This window comes from Sparus aurata, chromosome 3 (genome assembly GCF_900880675.1).
Source record: "Sparus aurata chromosome 3, fSpaAur1.1, whole genome shotgun sequence".
Classification (NCBI taxonomy): domain Eukaryota; kingdom Metazoa; phylum Chordata; class Actinopteri; order Spariformes; family Sparidae; genus Sparus; species Sparus aurata.
Window position 1 is genome coordinate 14,997,901 of NC_044189.1, and position 22,987 is coordinate 15,020,887.

A 22,987-nucleotide genomic window follows, 5' to 3' on the forward strand; every position below is an offset into this window, starting at 1 on the left:
GGTGCATTGTGGGGAGGAAAGTCGTTGCCATTCGACCTCTGCGGGGCCTGCGCGGACGCAGCGAGAACCCTGAAATTCATTATGCGTTTAAAACCTTTATTTATTTCCGCATAACCTACATACTCTCACCGGGAGGGCCAAAGCGGAGAAAAGAAACGACGACGGTCCATCTCTTTCGGAAAATACATCCTGTACAGAGACATTATTTCTGTCGGAGGGGGATACTGTTGAGAAAGTGAAGATTCTAATATATATTAAGTAAAATGTCCGGTGAGAGAAACCGCAGGTCGCTGGCTTTCCGAGGAGGTGGATTAGCTGGGTTGTCGGGTTCCAGCGGTCTCGGTGGGGGGAACTGTAACAGCTGGGAGGCCCCGGCCTGTCAAGACCGACAATTTAACGGGAACAGGCCGGATCAAGAGGAGGACAGGGATCTGGGGGCAAACGGATCATCGCAGAAGAGAGTGGAGGGCGCTGGGTCTGTCAGCGATAGCACGGAACCCGAGGCGGAGGAAGAAGAGGACCCGGAAGGGGGCAGCTTTGCAGCCGCGGACGGCGACGATCGAGACGGCTCTGGGGAAGGGGACGACGGGTCCAGGGAGGGGAACGGTTTGACAGCGGGGAACGGTCCCAACAACGCCGACGGGCAGGAGACGGGAAGCGGTGCGACGGGAGGCGAGACGGGATCCAGGAAATCTGGGGTAGAGATGAGACCGCAGACGTTGCTTCAGAAACACTCACTATTCCACGCTTCGTGGTTGCAAGAATTTCCATGGCTCAAATTTTGCCAGGAGACGGGACTCATGTCCTGCTCCTGGTGTCACAACATTGCCACTAAAAACAGCGACGAGCTTGTCAAAGGTAGTCGCAACTACAAGCGGGCCTTGCTGCTGAGACATCACCTGTCTTCTGAGCACGGGAGAAATGACCCCACCAAACAGGTAATGTTAGCTCCAGTCCATGACGATTTCGCTTCGCTTCTTACGTAGCTTAAAGTACCTGTCACACATTGGTCACAACGTATGTCAGTGTCTGCTCTGTTTTACCACTGTTAGCGACAGTTTTTACAACTTAACAAACACAAGGAAGGCGAAAATAGGCCATTACTTAAGCTTCACAATCCCCCTTCCCCTGGCTGATTAGCTAGCATCAGCCCGCTAACATGAGCTAACAGCTAGCTTAGCCAACTAGCCCCAGTAGCTTCGCTGTGTAGCCGGAGGTAGATGGCCAGTGGCGGCAGTGGAAAGCCCCTAGCGAGGGTAATGTCGACTAACTGAGTTACTGAATGGCAAATCCAACTGAATGGTGTTACAATGTGAGTGACACGAATCTCTCTGATTCGGCTGGTGTCTCAAATGGAGGCGTCCGTCCACTCATCTGTCAAACCTGCTCCAGTTTGACACCTGCTAGCTACTCTCACAGTGGAGGCTGCTTCTCTGCCTGTCACGAATGACTGTCAACCTGTCCAAAAAGTGAAAACAAACGGTGGCCAGTTGCAGTGTTTGAGGTTTTCTTTTATTTTAAAGCTGCACACTGTACAGCACTCCCTTTGTTTCATCAGCAGTCTTCTTAATTGCTAGCTTGCTAGAGGTCACACAATGGCAAGGGCTCGACCCTAGCAGCCTTTGGGGAACCGCACCCCTTCCCCACCCCCCGCCTCTTGGCCTCTCTTGCAGCTCTGCTGGCTCGCAGTCCCGGGTGACCTCTGGCGCATTTCTTCCTCCTCCACCTCCTCCTCCCTTTGGGGAGCTAAATTAGAGGCATTGTGCTAGAATGACCCCCCAAAATCCATAGATGGTGCCACTTGCGGGGCTGGACAAGAGGAGAGGAGTAAATCATGTTGCCTGGAGCCTGACAGCCTGCCTGGCCCACATGCACCCTGTGTGAAGAGGCATGAACGAGTGAAATAGATGTCAGTAAATAGAATGACATGGAATCACCTGACCCTCTCCTCCACATATTTATGGATTAATGGGCTCCAGTGTTATAATTTTGTGGCATGTCTTCTTCTGTATGCACAAGACTGAAACCACGCCAGCCTGAAAATCGTTTTGTTGGCTTATAAATACTAGGTGGCTTTAACCTTCGCTTGAGGTAAATTGAATTGAATTCAAAACACCAAAGCCAGTTTTATATTAGGTGAACCCTGTCTTATATTGATGTGCGTGAAATCTTTTTATTGGTTCATTATTTTTATTGCGGTGTGGGCAACATTTATACGGTACTGTTTCAGAGACCTCATAAAAACAGGGAGTGCATCTTTCTCCGGACAATCTCGTGTCAAAGGGCATTTCTCCCATCAGTCCTATAACTGAAAAAGAAAAACCTCACTACTGCTTCTTACTGTTCCTTGTACACTGCCACACTCGACCTCCTATGCTGACAATGGTCTGAGCTGTCAGGGGAATTAAGTGCGGGGTGCCATTTGACTCTAATTTGTGAGTGAAGAGGATTGCACTACTACATTTAGTTCCCTTCCTTTGCACACGCAATCACTAATCAGAATGACTTAAAGTGATCCACTAACTTGTGTACATCTCTAATTGGTAAGGAGAGCAGTGGGAGTGGATTAGGGGCTTGGCATGGCTTCTCCCTAGCAACAAGGACCCCAGACACTATACGTGGAGGTTATCCAGGCCATTTTCTCGTTCAGAATAGAGCTGGGAAGATCACATCCCATTGCTGCACTTTTCGAAATGAAAATCAGATCATTTTTTATCGTTTTGATGTTCATGAGATTAAGTTTTTCTCTTAAGAAAGCTTTTTGAATAGAGCTACGATCTTTATATATGCACCACTGTTGAGATAATGTGCAGCAGTGTATGTAAAGCAAGGCGGCATTGTGAGGCAGTACATTAAAGGGGAATTATGGTGTTACGAGGCAACGTCTTGTTCTATTCACCCATTCCTGACGTTAGTCAGGCCTCTGCTGCATTCGTTAAAGCTAACTCAATTAGCCCTAGCACACCAGGGCAGCTGTGGTGAATGTGGGTCTCCTTGGAGAAGGGGGCCGTTGTCCTTAATTCTCTAGACTCTCTCTTGTGCTCTGATTGTTCCCTATGCTCGCTGGTATAAGGTCAAGACACAGCAAAAGTAGACCATTGGTTCCCTTAGATCAAACATGAGATCACATATCGGATGTATAGAAATCATTTTTATTCTCTGTATTATCACAGTTTGGTAAATGTTATGTGTCGAACTGATATTCTATGTCACAGTGTGTCCCTTGTCTTCACCATATATAGAGTCTCTACTCAATGACTATATATCCGTATGTCAAAACACACATTGCATTCATTGAATAGTTAAGTTCGTTTCAGTTCCCTCCACATCCAGCCTCCTCATACACTCTCTCTGTCTCTCTCACCCGCCTCTGCCCTTTCTTTTTTCTTTGTCATCCAACTGTTTGAATTGAATGACAGTAAAGATATCATTTACATCCATAATACAGCCAGTTGTTCTCCAGACCCCATGCAATATCCAAACTGCAACAAAAACACAGGCCAGGGTGAGGCCCATGAAGCCATGTCAGACAATCCATGATGCTTCATTCTGTTTGAGGGCAAAACAAATCTTTTACCTGCATCACTGTGTTGATCTAAATGGGATGTAAGATGAGATAACGCTCGCAGTCAGATATGGGGGACCTATACAGGTCTCTTTCACCCCCTCATTTCAGTTAAGACAAACACCACACTCATTGTTAAGAGTCAGTCTCCCCGAATGGGAATGGGGACCCACCCATTGCGGTCTGGTGTCTGCCAGATATATGAGATGTTTATTGGGGGCCACAGGTCAGGGGAATGGGGTGGGGTTGGGTGGAGCCAGAGGGAGAATTCTTCTTGTTGAATCCGTCAGTGACTCTTCCCTCCCCTCGTTTTCTCTGGCCCCCTCTCTTTGCCTCTTCTGTCAGAGCATTGTTAGGAAGCCGGGAGACACTCTGCGCAGCCCTCCCACACCTTGGGCCAAACGCACACTGCGGTATTGTTCTAGCATCTGGGGACAGACGGGTTTGGTGAGGAGGGGGGATTGAGACAAGGATACAGTAGAGTTAGGGTGTTGTTGAGGGACCAGCAGAGATGGCCTCAGGGCTGGGCTGGTCATGGGGCTGGCTTGATGATGGGTGGGGGTAGATGAGTGAGGGGATGTAGGCAAACATGTGTAAAAGGTAAACAAAAACTGGCTCCAGTGGGTCATTATGTTGAGTGGGGACAGTGCTGTATCTCCTGATCTGTGAAGGGATTGGTTTGGTGTGACTGTGGAACTAGAGCTTCAGTAAGCTTGAATTTATGGCCACATTGGTTTGTTTAATCCACCTGTAAATCAATTCTTATTGGCCGTTGACTCCAGATTTTAAAGCATCAATGTTAGATCCAGATCAAAGGATTCTTCTTCCCCGGCACTCTCTTGAATTCCCTTGCACTGCACTCTCTTTCTTTCCTTTCATTATTCCCCTCCTTCCATCTCTGGCTCGAATAAAAAGCCGAGCCACGTCATGACTGGGGGAGGCTGATATTGTCCCCACATTCTCTGTTGGCTCAGGCTAGTTTTTGCCTCCAGCATCTGCTGTGCAGGGTTGGTCTGCTGGTTCTCCAAGCTCCCAGCTCACACGTGGCACATCTGGAGAAAGGATGATGCTGCTGATGAGGCCAGTATGGAGCAACTTATCCAGTACCAGGCTGTCCTAGCCTGACTTGACACACACACACACACACACACACACACATGCACACACAACTCATATCAGAACTGCCAGGCCAAGTCTTACCTCTCTGGCCCATTGCCTTGCTATGTGTAATAGATAAAAGCTGTGGGGAGTCATGGGGTTCAGGGGTAGGGGTGGCTGGTTAGTCGAAATGATAAAATGGGTCTACTGATTCCCAGGTGCTAGGAGCAATAGAGCGCTTGGTTTATTTATGGCATTTTTAACACATTGCTTCATTTTTCTGTTTAACTCTGAAATCTTCAACACAGCCACAGCCGAAGATCCCAGGGGGGCATGACCCCTTCATCCTGGGAAAAATATGATTTGTGCTCTCCAATATATCATCATAAACATTCATAAGTACCCCCCAATTTTTATTTTAACTGCATTTAATTATAAGTCATCTTTTATGTTAGCAAGTTGCTGACTCTCGCTAGCTTCCCACAGTAGCATCAGCTAGAGTTTGTAAGCTGTTGGAATTCGAATTAATGTAAGATGCAATGTAGTTTCCCATAGCTAGCAGGGTGACACAGTTACAGCACTACTTTTGGTGTCCCTTTCTTGAGAATTGCTCTTTAGAAAACGTCAAAGTTGACAACAGATATTCTCCCCTGAACAAGGTGCGCAGGATACTGAACATAATTCATCAAGCAAGTTGAAAGCTTGTTCTGATTTGGGATTTTAGTCCGTTTGTAGTTCAAATAGTGACAAAGCATATTTGGGCGATTCTGTCTGCAGGTTAAACAGTGCTTGTGGAGAGCAAAAGAGGCAAACAGCATTGATTGAAATCCAGTCTGGAAGGTCAGAACCCATCAGCTATCATCTGACCATTCGGTTGAAAATGCAGATATCTGCGTTTTTAAAGATCAGCCGAAAGCCAACATAAATGCCGATATGATACATCTGTGATAGGTGAATATCGGCGGCTATATCTGTCAGGCTTTAGTTCCAAGATTGGGTTTAATCGTATGAAAGAGGGGAAAACAAAGCAGCAAAATGTGTATGCAAATGCTGACAATCTAACTCTGAAACATATCCTATTCCCCTTGTTGTTATAGTCCACCTGCCCTTCACCACACCAATATATTCCACCGCAGTACTCAACATGATGACCATGCCCCTCCAGAGGCTTTGATGTGTATATCATGGAATAATTTTTCTCCTCTCTCCTCATCCTCTCAGCCTCACACACATGCACCCTGGCTCCTTTTCTATGCTCGCAAGTGGGAGATAGTGTGTAATAAGAGAGTGAGTGCAGAGCCCTTTCACAAAAGGCCCACAGTGAGTGGACAATGAGCCTCGGGGAGAACGCGGGCTATTGTAAAGGCTAAAATGGGGTGACCCAACTCCTTCTCTCTACCGCGCTGGCTTTCCGGCTCCCTTTGCTCCACATTTTCTCCTCCGCCCTTTCTGTCGAGGCTCAAGGTCTGGCTCTCTCAATCTTTGCCTCATGCTCTCACTCTTTGTGCATGTGTTATCAGGCTTTTCTCTTTTATGCTCCGACCATTTCTCATCTTCTTTTTTAACACTTAATTCTATCAGCTCTGTTTCTATTTATTTCTCCATCAGAACCATTCTGCTGTCTCATCTGCCATTATTCTCTGTCCTTCCAGTCTCCTTTTATGTCTTCTAGCTTGCAAAGTACGTCAACGTTTTTTCCCCCCCGTCTGCCTCTCATTTCATCCCATCCCATCTCTCTCTCCATCTCTCCCCCTCCAGCTGTGGCAGAGGATGATAAGCCCCCCTATACTATCCTGTGTGCCCAGGCTGCCCTGGACAAGAGCTGCAGTGTGGAGGGAGTAGGGGTGGGGGTGGGGGCTGGGTGGGGACCTCCAGAGAAATGGATTTAATCTGAATTACTCGAGCTGAAACCCCAGCTGTGTGTATGTGTAGGCAGCTTGGTTTGTGTGTGTGTACATGCATGTGTGTGCAGAGGAGATGGTGGTGGGTGGGGGCAAAAATGCAGGGCTCGAGCAATGTGAATTATTCTGGATTAGGACATCTGCTGTGCAATCTAAAATGAGCTGGAGATGTATGCTGCTGTGTGTGTGTGTGTGTGTGAGTCTAAAAACTATAGCGTACGCTTCGACATATACAGGGTGTATATAAATTTTTTTGATAGGCTAGGATAGTTGTTTTTTTTTCTGTGTGCATCTGTGCATTCAAGTCCAGCCATGTATTTTTGCATAAAAACTGTATGCACACACACATTTATGTGCTCCCCTCTCCTCAGCTTCGTACAAGGCTGGCCCTTTGCCCTGTTAAAGGGGAGCAGGGGAGGGGGAGTGGGGCTGGTACAGGGTAGTTCTATGCTTCTGCCAGTTCCCATCCTACAGCCACGTTGTGTGTCCTGCTTTGGACACATATCGGCCCTCCTCCCGGTCTAATTCTGAGTGTTTTACATCTAGTTTCAAAGTCAAAGGGAGGCATTATATAAATGTATAATAGCTAATATGTGTTAAATCTTTAATTTTGCAATTCTACTTTTCAACACCGCGTTGGAGGTGACATCCAAAGCCAAACTTGAAAGTGTGTTCATAGTCATGAAGAAATAAACATCAGTCTTGGTCTAGAGGGCTTCATCTAGTATTATTGCAAATTAAATACATATTTTGAAAAAGTCAATCAGATCAAGCAAGCAGTATTTACCCATTGGAAAAACAAAAACATGCAAAAAGTTTGGACAATCTTTCTGCTGTCAAAATATAGGAAGTTATTCATTCAAATTAAGTCAGTACTCAGTAACTCAGTAAGTTAAGTTAGTTGGTGTGCCACCTTGCAGGAAAGTCTACAGCAGTTTAACAAAAATAGCTTGTGGAAAGCACTGAACATTGCAGTCTAGCCTTTTATATGTCATATAAAGTTGTGAAGTTTAAGTTTGATGGAGGGCAGGAGTTAAAGGGCTGTGTAATACTACCTAGCCTGAAAATAACACACCTTTCTTTACCTCTTTCCAAACTCCTCCATAATACAGAAGCCTGTCAAACCTGTTTCACCCCTAGGGCAGGTGTGTCCGTGTCACACCGTGAACCCCGAGGGTGTAAATGTGTGTGGCTTTTAAAGACCGAGTTACAGGAAGAGAAAATATATTTGTATACAGGAACATTTGTGCTTGCTTTTGCAAATGATTTGCTTGCACGAAATCCCCCACAATAATTCATCTTTCTCTCTTTCATGTAAAAGGAGATGGTGAGGCCCTCAGACAACGCCAGCCCCTCCACTAACTGCTCAGGGGAAGACTACCGCATCAAGCCCAATGAGAACTCCTACTGTTACCAGCTTCTCCAGGAGCTGGACAAGCAACGCAAAAGTGGCATTCTCTGTGATGTCAATATTGTCGTCTCGGGCCAGGTGTTCCGTGCACACAAGAACATCCTGGTTGCAGGCAGCCGCTACTTCAAAACCCTCTACTGTCTGACCAAGGGCGAGGCCCAAGACCAGGCCACGGTCACGCACCTGGATGTCGCTGCTGTGCAGGGCTTCTCAGTTATCCTCGACTTTCTCTACTCCGGGAATCTGCTGCTCACTAGCCAAAATGCCATTGAGGTGATGTCTGTTGCGAGTTACCTCCAGATGACAGAAGTTGTCCACTCGTGTAGGGCGTTCATAAAGGATGCCCTGAATATCAGCATCAAGCAGGAGGCTCCTGACTCAGTGGTGGTGGACTACAACAAAAGGCAGACGGTGGCCAATGATGGACAGAGAGGGTCAGACCGGAAGCCAAGCAACTTCTGGGCCACAAGCATCCTGTCAAAGCTGTCGATCAAGGCCAGTAACAACCAAGGAAAGGAAGCAATGGAAGAGGAAGACGAAGGCGGCAGGGTGAAAGAGGAGACCAGTGATATAGAGGTAACGGTGGTTGGGGGTGAGGGCTGTGCCCTAGTGACCCCTGGAGCCTCTGGCAACTGGGCTCACCACAACGACAACTCGTCTGATTCAGCAGAGACCAACGAAACACGGGCGGCAAGCGGCAAAGGGCAGGTGTTCGTCTGGAACGAGCCGGCCACAGGTGGCGCTGCAGCAGCACCCGCGGCAATAAAGAGAGAAGCACCGGATGCTGCAGCTGGAAGCGGACGGAGGAAAAAACAAACCACCACACGGCGTTTTGTGTACAACTTTCCACCAGACCCCGAAGAGGGATTTGATGAGGGGATGTTCATCCAGCCTTCAGCCTCCTACCCCAGAGAGGACTTCTCCTCCCTCTCTGAAAATGCTGGTATGACACACATTTGTACCTGTAAACATACCTCACACAGTTCCTTCCAAAATCCTTTTCTGTATAGCGTTCACATTTAAATTATGAATTTCTTATTCCTAATTGTGTTGTTAGTAATAATATGCTGTACATTCCTTCTAAGTGAAAGGAAGAGGCTGTTTTCAAGGAAGAGAATTAAACACCTGTATGATATGGAGAAACATATTTTCCTACATTATATATGGAAACCTGTTATGTTGGGGCCTCTGTATTACATCTTTTACACCAATGTAGAGTGTTCAGTCAAACATGTTGCATGTTTGAGGAGCCTCTAGTGTACAGAGCTCAACAGCATGGCCAGCGTGAAGGAAGAATGGCTTTAACAGATGTGTTTAACCCTCTGCACTCGATGTAACTGTGCATCTGTGTGCTGATTTGCAAACCTTGCCTAAAGCTACTGCTAGTTTATGAAACAAAAACCATTTATGTCAGGTAGCATCATTAGCTAGCCTGGCGACTCTCTGCTTTCCTCCTGTTCCAACATTTGAAGCCAAATGATGTACACACAAACAATGACACAGTATTTCCATTCCTGATTATTTTTCTACGCCTCTTTTCCATATTTGTCCTCCATAGTAAGCTTGTCAAATGTAATAGCTTTAGAAGTCATATGCATTGAAAAAAATAATTTTATTTGGTTTGATAAATGCCTGTCACTACATCATGCATCTGTATGATTTATGCAGTGGAACATAGTCACAAACTTGCTGACCTGTTTTATTCAAACCCAATAGACTGACTCGCTTTGCTGTGAGGGAAAAATGACACGATCACTGTTCAAGATCACATCAATAGGAATCAATTTTCAGTTTTTCGATCAATGTCCTGCTGTTGCACCTAACAGCAGAGATGTTTGGTTGACGAGCTCTTAACCTGCTGCGCATAGCCAACACGTAAGTCACCACTCCCAGCTGTGATCTTCAGTAATCACTCCGGAGCAGGGGGCTTACAAAACTTACACCCACCTGCGCAGAGATGTGTCGCCACGTCACTGCTGAGACTTATTGAAAAGGAAAGATGAGATGTGGTATAAGGTTCAAGTCAGTCATTTGAATTCAGTGAGTTGGATAGGTATGTTATATTGTTTTTTAGTAAAGAATGATAATGTGACAATACTTTAAATCTAGATGGCGATGAGAATAGATCATTTGTCCTGTTCTACATTACATTTTAAACCCAAGCTATATTCTGCGTTCGGCAAAAAACATTGAATCCCTTCGACCTTTTTAAGCTGCTTTCACTCATTTAATCAAGATTTCAATCTTGCTTGAAAGATATTTTCCACTCATCTTCTCTCTTTCTACCCTCTGATAACTTCCTCTTTCTGTACTGTATAGGGGAAATCCAGTATTTTAAAACCTGGGCTGTATGTTTCATTCTTTTAACGTGTAAATGATTCATGCAACCAAAAGTTTAGGAAGTGGTCTAGCAGAATCCCCTTAAGCTGTCAGCCACAAAATCGCTGCAACCTAATCCTTTGGGGCAAATGCGACTGTCAAAGTTACGCCCACCATCAGTGCTTCTTTTGTCACTGATGTTAAGGTTGTTGCTCGAAGTGGCATTTTGGCAATACAGAAACAACACCTTTATATTCAGACTTGTTGTGAAGGTGAAGAATAACCACTTTCATTGTAACCACAAACACAAGTCTCATTCAAGAAGAAGTCTCACTCTGAAATCTTGTGATTTGTAAGCATGAATCGTTTAAACACGCACACTCATGTCAATACAGGACCCGGGTATAACAATACTGGCATTCCACTTCAGTCTATCAGCCTTGTCCATCCTATCCACACACAGTGTCGCGCTCCTAGTTAGGATTGGCAGATTGTTTGCATCCATTTTTCACATTGGCGTAAAATTCACCCAGTCGCCAGTGGAAAAAGTAGCATGGACGACTAGAGTTGAATAAATGTAATGGGCACCTGACTGATGGTTGAAACTATAAACCAGCACAACTATGACAATGGCCAACATAAAAAGCCATGTTCTGAACAGACACATTTGTCAGATTCATGAAAAAGATGCAGCAAACTGGTTTGTAATTACGGAATTAAAATTTCGTCATAGTTCATGCTGACTAACGGGGCTCGGCAGGCCAAACCGCCACTCCACTAGAAACCTTTCTACATTTTTCTAGAGATAATTTTTTAAAACATCTTAGTTCAGATAGATAAGTCGGTAAAATCACTTTAAAATCAGTGTTCGTCTCTGCGATCCTAGATATATGATCAGATGGCAAATGGCACAAGCCTACTCTTAGTAATCTGTTCTCTCAGCTCCAGCCATCTCCTTCTGTTGGCCCCATTAAGCGTGGCGCTGTAACCATAATGATATCACATATTAAGTGGAGTGGTATGGAGGGTGGGTGGGCGGATGGGGGGGTTGTGTGAGGCACAAAGTGTGTTTAGAAAGAGAGAGAGAGAACTACATTTTGTGTGTATGTGTCAGAGCCATCCCTAATGCAGGCAAATGAAGAAAGCAGGGGAAACATTTCTCCCCCCAGGCCTCCCTAAATGCACTTGAATGCTCTTAGTGCCTCCAACTCCTCGTACGGCTCTTTTTAATGTGTGCACAAAGTGATCCAGGGTGTTGTAATAGCCAAGAGGGAGACGCTCAATTTAAGACTGAGTTTGTCTGCATGTGTGCAAACTCTCCAGCCTTCTTCTGTTCATCTCTGTTGTTTAGCTCCATGTCTCTATCTAATGTACACTATGTTAACAAACAGAGATATGGTCAAGACTTGAAGTGGGCGGTTAGTCACAGTAAAAGGTTTCAAGGCAACTGTTTCCCCTCTAAATTATAGTTTTGTTTTTTTCAACAGTTCATTTACCCCCAAACTGTGGAATTCATTCACACAATTTAGTGTATGTTTACAGTTAAACTATAGATCTGGGAATATTCAGGCTCTGTAAGGCCTTAAAATTGTTACAGATACCGTTCGCCGTGTAGACAGGATCACCAAAAATAAGTCTCACCCAATCCCAGTTTTGACAGTCAAATTATTTATTGCTGTAGCCTTGAACATTAAAGGCCTGCAACTGATGGACGTCCAATTGTTTAACATGCGTGAAAGATGGTTTTATGAGACTGTGATGCAGAAACACATCATGCAGATGTTGTTTGACGTTAGGGTGAGAAAATGGCATTTTTATCTCCACCAAGACAGTTATTTTTTCACCCATTTCTGTTGGTCGGTTCATTTGTCAGTAGGCAAGGAACAGATTTACACTAAACTTGGATGGAGGATGGATCTCGGTCCAGAATAGACCCCATTTTTAAATACTTTCTGTAAATGATTGTAAACAGAAAAAAGGGTGTGAAATACATGCCATCTTTAAATCTTAAAAAAATCTCGATTCTTTGAGAAAATAAACCTCTACATCTTGGGCACACCAGTGCGATCAATGAAAATGTTTAGTTGTACCTGACAGATTTGTGGGTTTCGTCTTGGATCCCTGCAGATTTAGATGAGCTTTATGTGGACTATTATATTCTATATTGGACTAGGATTGATTGAAGGGGGAACCGCTGGGCCTTTGCTGAGGTATGTACTCTACTGAGTGCTATTCTAGTTTCCATTTTTTTTTTTTTAAGCCATTAAATGAATGATTGGAGTAGTTGTGTATATGAAGTTGCATTAATTTCTGTTGGTTTCTCACATTGTAGCATTTTTTTAGTTTCCAGATTCCTTTCAGTTTGAAAGAAAAGGGTTTTCCTAGAGGTTTCACAGTTCCCTTTTCAGAAGAATGTTCCTAGATTTTGGAAGGTTAGGAGGTCAGCTAGTTTATTTGAAAAAAAAAAAATAAATCTTGATCTTGCTTGAGCACCACTTTAACGCTTAAGAAAGTATTTCGTCATTGTAGATGGGCTGATGAATTCATCAGACGTTGACTATCTAGGGTTTTTTTTTTCTGGATAGATGAGAGATTTATTGCGAGGTGTAATGTATTTGTAGCATCAGATCATTCAAAACCACTTTTATTTTATCCTTTTTCACTCCTCATCTTGTGGATCGTGCATGGAAAAATGGTCAAGTGCCATTTATGGACAGACCGTCACTTGTCTGAAAGGTTTCAGTTTGTGACAGTGTTTCCCACAGTCTCTCTCTGCTGTCGAGGCTTGATAAGCCTTGTGTTGCATACAGTGCTCATTTGTTGAGACTCGCTCTGGATATGCGTGTCACATGATGTCTGACGCTTTATTGAAATATTGCTTCACAAAGCAAAATTGAGTTTGTACAGTTGTCTACTGTGCATTAAGGTTTATGGAATGCTTGATCAATTTGCTCATTTGTATTACAAGGCAACAAAGCCTTTTCGTTGTGAGATGCTCAGACTAGACTTAGACAGCCCTCTTGCACCATTTGTCAGCGTTTACTTGCGTATTTGTTTGAGCCCATGAGCTGTCATCCACCAATATTAGCTGTCCCAGTTTCTCACAGTGGTGTCAAACGTTTGGCTTTCATTTTGCTGCACTTCGATCTGTGCGGTCATCCCCTTTCATAATATGTGCATGTTTTCTTGTTTTTACGAGGTTGTTCAATAACTCAACTGTTTGAGGCTGTACCCTCTTTTTCTTTTGCCAGAGGGTGGTTATGTCACTCAACATCATCTGTTATTGTTTGCCAAAAAAGACAAAGCTGTGATACGACTGTATAGGCAGCTGGTGTTGAACAGACTCTTGGGATGTGTTGTGGAACATAACAGTTGAAAGTGATGGTAGCTTTCAGATATATAAGTACTTTGCCATTGCTGAGCCCACAGCCCACTCGTGGCCAATAAATTCTTGGGTCTTCTCCAAACAAGACTGTTGGATTGTTTAAAGGGTGGGTGCTGCACACACACACACGCATGCACAGAGCAGGTGAGGAACATTTGCATACACACTAGTCCCTGTTTAATCTTGCACACAAACGCACACCCATGATCACACACACACAAAAAACTTCCCCCAATCCCTCGCGAGGTGCAAAGCCAGCAGGGGCAGTTCCTTCCCTCCCTAATCCACTTTAATGCAGCGGGGCTGTCCTCACTATTCCAAATATTGACCCAGGGAGAATGGACATGCACATACTCACACACTCACTGGGGTGTGTCTTTAATGGGCTCTAAGCGCTGATGCTGGAGGAACCGGACACACACACACACACACACACACACACACACACACACACACACACACACACACACACACACACACACACACACACACACAGGTGCTCACTCACAAGTGCTTACAAAAGCGGAGTGTAAGCTGAGCCGGTGTGAGGGCTCGACTCCTATTCTCTAATTAACCCTGTCCCTGCTGGAGCCCTGGTTACAGCATCAGTTTGTTGGTCTTGCCTGGGGAGCACACTGCTTTACATATAATAGTGGGATGTGTGTGTGTGCGTGTGTGTGTGTGTGTGTGTGTGTGCGTGTGTGTGGTCAACTGAAACTGGCATTGTTTCACGTGGGGGGTGGTTAGTTTATGTACACAAGGGCGTCATGAGGTGTGCCTGCACCCCACCGGGCTTTCAACCACCTCTCATCTCCTTTTCTCCCTCTCGCTTCTCTTGTCCTTCCCCCCCTCCCCCCTTTCCCAGAGCTGGCCAATCAGATCCAGTATAGCATCATCCAGGACTTACAGCAAGGGGAGTCCTGGGAGAATGGTAAGACGCCGCACTCTCTAGAACAGGAATGAAACTTGAAGTATTTAACTAAAAATGCATTTTCTCCAACGAGTGTGGGCAGTCCAGTCAGTATGTCTCCTAAAGGGCTCATGTTAAAATGGCATTTAAATGCATTGTTGATGTGCATGACCCTCAAATGAAGATCTTCCTTCACCCATTTAGTCCCCAACATAAGGGGTTAAGTCAGTTTCATATAAACAGGCCACAATTGTGACAGGGATGCTTGAATATGTTTGCCAATGTTTAGCACTTCTCTCCCTGATGGTTCCTGTTTGGAGCCTTGTTTGTAGTGTTTTGTGCCTTTGCTTACTATCTTGCCATTAAAGTGTGAGTTTAGCACCCACTCCTGCTACTGGCAGCTGCTGGGACAAAAAAATTAAAAATGGAACCAATCGAAGAAAAAAGAAGACTTTTGGAAAGTCTTTTGGCATTAAGTCACTGTTCGATTGAGATACATTGGTCCCACGGATGGGTGGAGTTGTGGGTGGAGACATTGGCTTTGAAGGCACATAAAAAGGAGGCTCTAGTCAGATCAGGTCCCAGGTCAGCAATGTTAGATCTCAAACTAGAGAAAAAAAGTCGAGTTGAATTAAACTCGAAAAAGAGGTGCGTTTCTTTCCTACATCTCCAAAGCCTAAAATTAACAGCTTGTTGCACCCGTATGAGGTTCTGCTCTTCTGTGTGCAAGGCACACACTCACACCGGGAATACACAGGTGACCTGCTTCTCATCAACCCCCCCAGCCCCCACTGCCCTCCTCCCTCCTCCCCCCTAGCAACCTGCCCTGACAACGCCTCTGTTGTGTGCTCCCTGGCTCAAACAAAAGGCACCCCACTCTCTGAAGACTCGCTGAAGACCTGCGTTCCGTTTGAAACATTCACAAAATCCGAAGAACTGTTTATTTATTTGTTAGCGCAATGAAGACAGTGCTGACATGAAAACATCTTGATTTCTGTTTTTTGCACACTGAAGTAATAAAAACACATTATAATGAATGATCGAGTCGATAGCAAGGTTTGATGGTGTTGTTCTCTTTTTTAGATTTAGCTTTAGCTTTAGTGATCTGCTTGAAAACTTCTCTGGCAAACTTTTACTAAAGGAGCTTCTTGTGATGCATCAGTTTGTGGTTTCTTATTCTCTCTAATGGTTGCCTCATTATAACTCACTGATCTGATAAACAGGATATTGGTTCCTGACACACCCCTCTCTCATTGAAGGATCTATAGATGCAATTGTAGCTTTTACGGTCACTGTCTCGCTCTATCTTCCAGTTTATGGAAGTAACTCTTAGTCAGCTTCCCTCAAAGACCAAACCATAGTTGTTTTCAGACCTTTTAGATGTTACTAAATCTAACCTTGTGTCTCTCTCTGTCTCTCTCCAGGCGAGTCCTCTCACCTGGCCCTCAATAAGCTCAAGTGCCCCCACTGTAACTACATCGCCAAGCACCGGCGCACGCTCAAGAGGCACCTGATCATCCACTCGGGCGTGCGCTCCTTCAGCTGCGACATCTGTGGCAAGCTGTTCACCCGCCGCGAGCACGTAAAGAGACATTCCCTGGTGAGTTGGCGTATGCACAGGATCCTCTCCTCTCTTTCACCACCCTCCATATTCTGCCAAACACTGCGGCGCTCTGTCCACCCTCGCATCTTTGCACTCCACCTCATGTCTGGCAGCTCTCTGCTCATGGGAGTGAGTGCAACAAGATATTTTTAAACGCAAAAATGTTTGGGCTATGATGGCACTTTCCAATGTAGGGGAGTATCTTAGAGTCTCTCTCAAAGAGATACAAGGCAAATGGAAATCAGCAGTCTGTATTATTGTCCTTTCAGCAAAACTTGAAACAACAGGCAGGCGATGTAATCTGTCCAAGTTTCTTTCCTAGCCTTACAGCTGTCATTGACATTTTCAGAATACTTAGGTATTGACTGTTTGACGGTTTGATTTAGCATCTAATTATTTATTTTATAAAAAAAAGTGCTTTTAAAAGAACAAGAGTTATCACAGATGTGAGCCTATGTAGATAATGAAAATATGTATGAAAATAAAGGGAAAAAATGGAGATTTCCCCATTTTAAACCTCTGTTGCCATTCCAGTATAGATTTCTTAGTTTATGAGGTGAACACACCATGACAGCCCTGTCAGCACACATATCCCTTTGAGTGTGTCGTTGATACTGCATTGATCGGGATTGTTGAAATTAAAGACTTATTTCCGTAAAAGCTCATTTCGATATGGAAAGATACATTTGTTATAAAAAAACACATTTTATTTACACACAGATTGATGACATTGATGACGCTACAATGGCTGTTGGCGTGTTATACATGGAACTTTAGGCCATCCTGGTGACTCATTTCTTGCTCTCACATCTGAACGCTAATTACCAAGCAACCATTAGCAGCCATTTAGCTTAACTTAACACCAAGACTGAAATTGTAGAAACAGCTGGTCTAGATCTGTTCAAAACTGACAATATCCACCTCCCAGCACCTCTCAAGTTCAACCATTTATATCTTAAAGATTTCAGCGAACAAAACACCAGGATTTGTTGTTCCCCTCTGTTTCCAGTCTTTAAGTTTTGTAAAGCTAACTGGCTGCAAAAGAAAATCAGCTTATTTCCTAAATTCCATATATTCCTTTCAATGTCATATTGACAAATTATCAGTAACTTGACTCATCTCATCCCCTCACCACTCTCCCGTGTCTCCCCCCAACAGGTGCACAAGAAGGACAAGAAGTACAAGTGCATGGTATGCAAGAAGATCTTCATGCTTGCGGCCAGCGTCGGTATCCGTCATGGCTCACGGCGCTATGGCGTGTGTGCGGACTGTGCCGACTCACACCAGGCCACTCAGGAGGGCCTGGAGGCCATGGAGGGCATGGAGTTTCCTCGCGACGAAGACTTCGAAGGCGAGGACGGAGATGACCTAGAGGGGGAGGAACCCACCGACAACGACCAATCAAATTGGGGTGAGGGCAACGCCGGTGCTGCCCCGGAAGAGGACTAAGAATTTTAACAAGCTTGAGAAACAAAAATAAAAAAAAGGTTGATGTTTAATATATATGTATACAAAAACTTAGCTGGTAAACAATCAACTCCAAAGTGCTATCAAACCTTGAGGTTACTTAATTGTGCAAGTATATGACAAAGAGATGGATTTAAAACAAAAAAAGCTTTGGTAGAATGGGAACTCCAAGATGTAAAGATTTTATTATTGTGAAAATGTGTCCCAAGTCTGGGCCCAGAGACCGCAAGAGAAAGATTAATAACGACGAATAATATGATAAATCAGGTTTTTGGTGATGTATTTTTATTTCCTGTTTTTCGGGGGAGAGTTGGGCGGGGTGGTGATGTAGAGTCGGGGTAGGCCAATCATCTAAAAGAGCGAAATGTTAATTATTTAATTTATGAAGAGAGGTTATTATGGTCTTATCAAAGTCTATAATTTGTATTTCTGTTTTTGTCTGCAGGCAGAGGCGCAGTAATGGCTGTTGCTTTCTGCACAATCTGAAAGTATATTGCTTGGTGCTTGTAGAAGTACACAGAAGAAGAGCATTATTGTCCACAGGAAGATTTTTAACTTGCTCTGTAGATCTTGTTTAGATGCGCTAAAAATATTATTATATTATTCTTTTCTAATGTTTTTTTTTTTTTCTTCTTTTCCCTGCACAAATCTTGGAACCAAAAAATCTGTTTTGTGACTCTAATGTATCACAGCCATATTTATGATTAATTTAAGAGGGCTGCGATATTGTGCCAAACAGACCGCACACCAAGATTAAGCAGGAAACAAAAACTACTGAATACGCTTTAAAAAGAAAAAAAAAAAGACAACGTGAGGTTTTTATGTTAGCGGGGAAAAAAAAAGATGAATTTTTAACAAAAAAAAAAAAAGGACGAGGGGAAATGTTATTGCTAGCTTTATACAAATCACGGCGTCACAGTAACACTTTATTATTATTATTATTAAACAGAAGCATTTGACTTTCACTTAAAGCTTGAATTTTGCCAAATGATGAAACGTTTGGTGCTGTAATGCTTGTCGCAGAATACTGGACCTACAGGCTATATATGATGTTTATAATCATAAAGCTTAAACTGACTCAGTTATACATATGTAATCAGCTCAAACTATAGAACACTGTTGTGCTACGGCGACTATCAGGTATGCTTTGCCATCGTTTTTAAGCTTTTTATTTAATGCACACACACACACATACCATTTTGTAGAACTACCGGCAGTACTTGTAATTGACGTTTTGAGGACCTAAGTGGACATCGACACCTGTATACGTTTGTTTATATTTGGTACTGAGTTATAGTATAGTAAATACAGTATATATATTTTGAATCACTTGAACCTTGGTCGCGAGGGGGAGGAAGTGTGCAGAAAATCATGATGTGTGATCTTTTAAAAGTCCGACAGAACTCCAATTTTTCACATGTAAAAGGTATACAAGATGTCATCGGTTTTAATTTGATGTAAGTTTTGTTTTATTTTATTTTTTATTTTTTTTAGGTCTGCCAGGTAGAAAAACACTTTGTTCCACAAAAAGTGAAGCTCTATGGCGCCTCATAGACATGCACTTACGTTTGCGTTCATGAAAATAATTTGCTTTATGTTTCTTCGCTTCCCCCAAAAGCGGGTCTGAATGGAACTATATAAAAACTGTTGTGTCTTTTTCTTCCAATGAGCAACTTTTTTTTATTAGACATTTTGTTCTTTTTTTTCTCCTTTTTTTTTGTTATTTAATATTATATATATTGACTCCAAAATGCAATCAAGACTGTTAATTTCTATTTGTCCAACCAAAATTGTTGTTTTTAATTATTGTTGAATTATAATGTATGAGAAAAAGCCAGGTGAAAACTTGCTTAGTGTAGAGAAATCCTTGCTTGTGTCTGTAATTGTTGAGATTTTTTAAATGTTTTTATGCTACAGAATCATTCACTTTACCCTAGATACATATTTTGTTTAATTTTTTTTTTGTCCTTTTTCCACGGATGTTTCCTTTTTCTCCTTTTTGTTATTTCATTAAGCACATATTTTCTAAAGAAACACGGATTGTTTGCGGGTTGAAACCTTGGAACAGCAGTATCTGTTCATATGCAGTGGAACATACAGTATATACTGAAGTGCTAATGATACAGAAGATGTGTAACTTCCCTTTACTCTGTGGAAGAAGATATATTTAAAGTCGTAGAGATATTCAGCCTCTTCGTGTCACTTTTACCTTCAAATCACTGTGGGAGGGGTTATATTACGGATATATATATATATATGTTGAGAATATATATAAGATAAATATATATAAATATATATATATATGAAGAAGATATTATTTAACTAGTGGTTTTGTGTAATGGAACACATTGACAGTCAGCTCCAGACCTCCTGACGTGTTGGGTTATTTCCGTGAACTTTAACCTTCCGCTTTCTCTCTCTCTGTCTCTGTTCACGCTGTGTGCTTGTTCATCACACCATCCTGTCGTCTTTGTTTGTTCTTTTGATACTATTTACCATCCTACTGATTTTACTGTAATGAATGAAACTCAAAACTTTACGATGTATCATTTTAGATTTTATGCTGTATTTGTTATATGGACAAGAAAAGAGAAAAAAAAACCACGAAAAACGAAGCAAAAACACTACAGATTTAAAAGCAGAGGTTTTTTTTCCCCAGCTGTATTTTTTTACGCTGTCGCAAAAGGTTGTATTTTTCAACTTCTTCTCGAACTTTAACAGTGATGCAAAACTCGGGCCGCGCCTCAGTGCCCTCCGAACACAAAGCAGATTCAGGTTACTCTTTTTACGTTTTTATCAAAGGTTTTCAAAGATGGAACTACATTTCTCCTTTTTTCTGTCTGAATTGTACTACTGTTCCTCTCTATACTACATTTTAAGAATAAAACTTTGATATTGCTTTAACCTGTTTGTCCACTTATTGATCAGTAGTCCGACCTTTATAAACCTACATACCCATAGGGCCCAAATTCAGAAAGGCACATTGCACATTAATGACCATGAAAAGTATCACCATCATATCCTCTGATCCAGATCTAATCCAGATTTTCTGATTTTCTGAGCTGATGAATGGATGAACTCTTCACCCTGTCATGTTTAAAATGTGTGAATGTGGGATTATTTTGATCCTGGGTTTCATAAATGTTTTTTGCGTGAAAAGTTATCTGAACCACAAAGCACCGAACGCCCAACGCTGAGTGAATTAATTGATTTGTTTTCAGCTACTAAATTAAGCGCTAATGATTTTGACAATTGACTCATTGTTTTGAGTCTTTTTTTTTTTTTTGTTATAAAAATTGTACGAGCTTCTCAAATGTGAATATCTTCTTGTTTCTTTACTTCTCTGTGACAGTAAACTGAAATTATTTGGTTTGTGGAAAGAACAAGACAAACAACTTACCGATTTGTCTCAGCATTTTTCTTCATATTTGTTACTGTTAGTTGCAGCCTTATAAAAAGTCGCAAAGCGTTCCAGTTCAAACTACAAACCATTTTCTGATTACCTTGACATATTTCATAGCTGTACACTCATTTTGGTAAAAGCAGCCCGATGTATTCCACATCCTCCAGAACAAGTATTCTTTTATCATTACTGCCAGAGCCCTGTGAAATATCAATCTACCAATGCTTCTACCATTTATTGTGGTGAACACTTTTAAAGGTCACTTTGGTTAGCCTTTTTGTCTTTGTCGATCTGGCACAATCCAAGACAATCCAATCCACAAAAAAGAAAATGTCCTCAAAGTAACTGAGAGCGTCGGCGTGTCCCCGGGCTGCACACACTGTAAACCCTCTGTCAGCACACCCTGACACACCTGTGGTTAAAGGATAACAACAGGGTGACGTGCAGCCGACAGCCCTGGTAAACTCGCTCATCAATCCTGGTGATGAGATGATATTTTCAGGCCGACGGCTTCAAATCAGGGCCACTCACGGTGTAGTTAGTGGTTTAGTAAGATGTACACATCTACAAATAAACCTCTGGAGGAAGAGACTCAGGGGCCCTCTGATGAATCATCACCTAATCGTGTTAAATCAGTATTTGCTTGCCTGGGAATGTGCTTTCTCTTATCACAGGTTGGACTGGGGTGAATGGTTTCGTAAACCATTAACTCACCAACCCCCTACCCCCAAAGCCAACATGCTGCCATCTGCTGTTAAGACCCTGGATTAAAACATTGTTTGTCTTTTTGTCTCGGCCGACACCAGGTGGCAGCACCTCTCTTCACATCCAAGCCTGCATGTGCTGCTCCAGTTGTTGGGAGGAAGTGATCAATGCATTGGTGATTACAGGCTGTAGGCCTGGTGACTGTGTTTGCGCCTGAGGTGGTGCACAGGGCGGGGGCTTGCTGGATGGCATGTGATGTGACTTAAACGTAGGAATCCTGCAGCACAAGGTGTGATTTGACGCTGGCTTATGAGCTGGAGACGACCAAATGTAACGCAGATCACCGCATGAGGCGAAAAGCTAAACAACATTTGCCGTGTGTCCTTGCATTCAGACGTTGGAGACGCACAGTTGAAGGCTCTGTGCTCCTCAGGCGGTCGTGTTAAACACATGTAAGGCGCAAAATCCACGTTAGCAGATTGAATCTTCCTGTCCTTGAGCAATGCACGAGAAGCAGAATTGAAACTTCTCAGGTTGGGGGTTGCGGGTTTGTCAGACAGATCCAGGCGGCCTCTGTGACAACTCCTCTGATGTTATCTGAGCGGCTGAGTGCAGCAACCTCCACCAACTCGACTGGAACACAGACTGAAGCAAATGCGGAGAATGCATTAAGAGTACAATCTACTGATGTGTGTTTGTCACACTGGTTCTCTGTGGGACACGCTGTCCTGCGAGGCCAGCAGCAGTCCTCAGTTTGTTGTACTGTGTCTATTTCCTCGTGGGCATGAACGCTGCTGTGTGTGTTTGAGTGTACACACACACACACACACACACACACACACACACACACACACACACACACACACACACACACACACACACACACACACACACACACACACACGGGGCAGTCATCAAACATTGGCCTTGTGGGCAGCCACACACTGCTCTATTCTTTCCTGTTAATGTGTGTGTGTGTGCGCGAGCCTCCTTCCCCATTCACAGGCCCTTTTGTGTGGGTGTCTGTCAGCGGTGTTGTCTGCAGGCAGGCCCCCATTGTGTTGAACCACTGCTCCTTATTGACACAGGGCCCCTGGCGCTTCGTGTTCCCATGGCCCCCCAGCCACAGCGGACGGAAGGCTGAAACCGGAGCCCCGGACCTGGGGAGAGTTTGTTTGCACTCCCCTTTCTCTCCCCCGGTGCTCCCGGAGCACCAACCC

At 43.6% G+C, this 22,987-nt stretch overlaps 1 protein-coding gene across 2 annotated transcripts; it reads left to right on the forward strand.

The window, feature by feature from the left end:
- zbtb10 (zinc finger and BTB domain containing 10) lies at positions 1 to 20,563 on the forward strand. 2 transcript variants are annotated; one of them, XM_030412386.1, is made up of 5 exons: positions 1 to 938; positions 7,886 to 8,918; positions 14,545 to 14,610; positions 16,014 to 16,189; positions 17,351 to 20,563. In XM_030412386.1, the coding sequence occupies exons 1-5, from the start codon at positions 264 to 266 to the stop codon at positions 17,639 to 17,641; spliced, it is 2,241 nt and encodes a 746-aa protein (XP_030268246.1). In that variant the 5' UTR covers positions 1 to 263; the 3' UTR covers positions 17,642 to 20,563. The 2 variants fall into 2 exon arrangements, with proteins under 2 accessions (XP_030268246.1, XP_030268247.1); XM_030412387.1 differs by lacking the exon at positions 14,545 to 14,610.
- The last annotated feature ends 2,424 nt before the right edge of the window (positions 20,564 to 22,987 follow it).

What these genes read in the sequence shown, in the direction of transcription:
- zbtb10 (XM_030412386.1), top strand. Translation starts at nt 264, where the DNA reads ATGTCCGGTGAGAGAAACCGCAGGTCGCTGGCTTTCCGAGGAGGTGGA. An exon ending in GAAATGACCCCACCAAACAG is followed by an intron (nt 939 to 7,885) that starts GTAATGTTAGCT and finishes TTCATGTAAAAG; the next exon opens with GAGATGGTGAGGCCCTCAGA. An exon ending in ACGTAAAGAGACATTCCCTG is followed by an intron (nt 16,190 to 17,350) that starts GTGAGTTGGCGT and finishes TCCCCCCAACAG; the next exon opens with GTGCACAAGAAGGACAAGAA.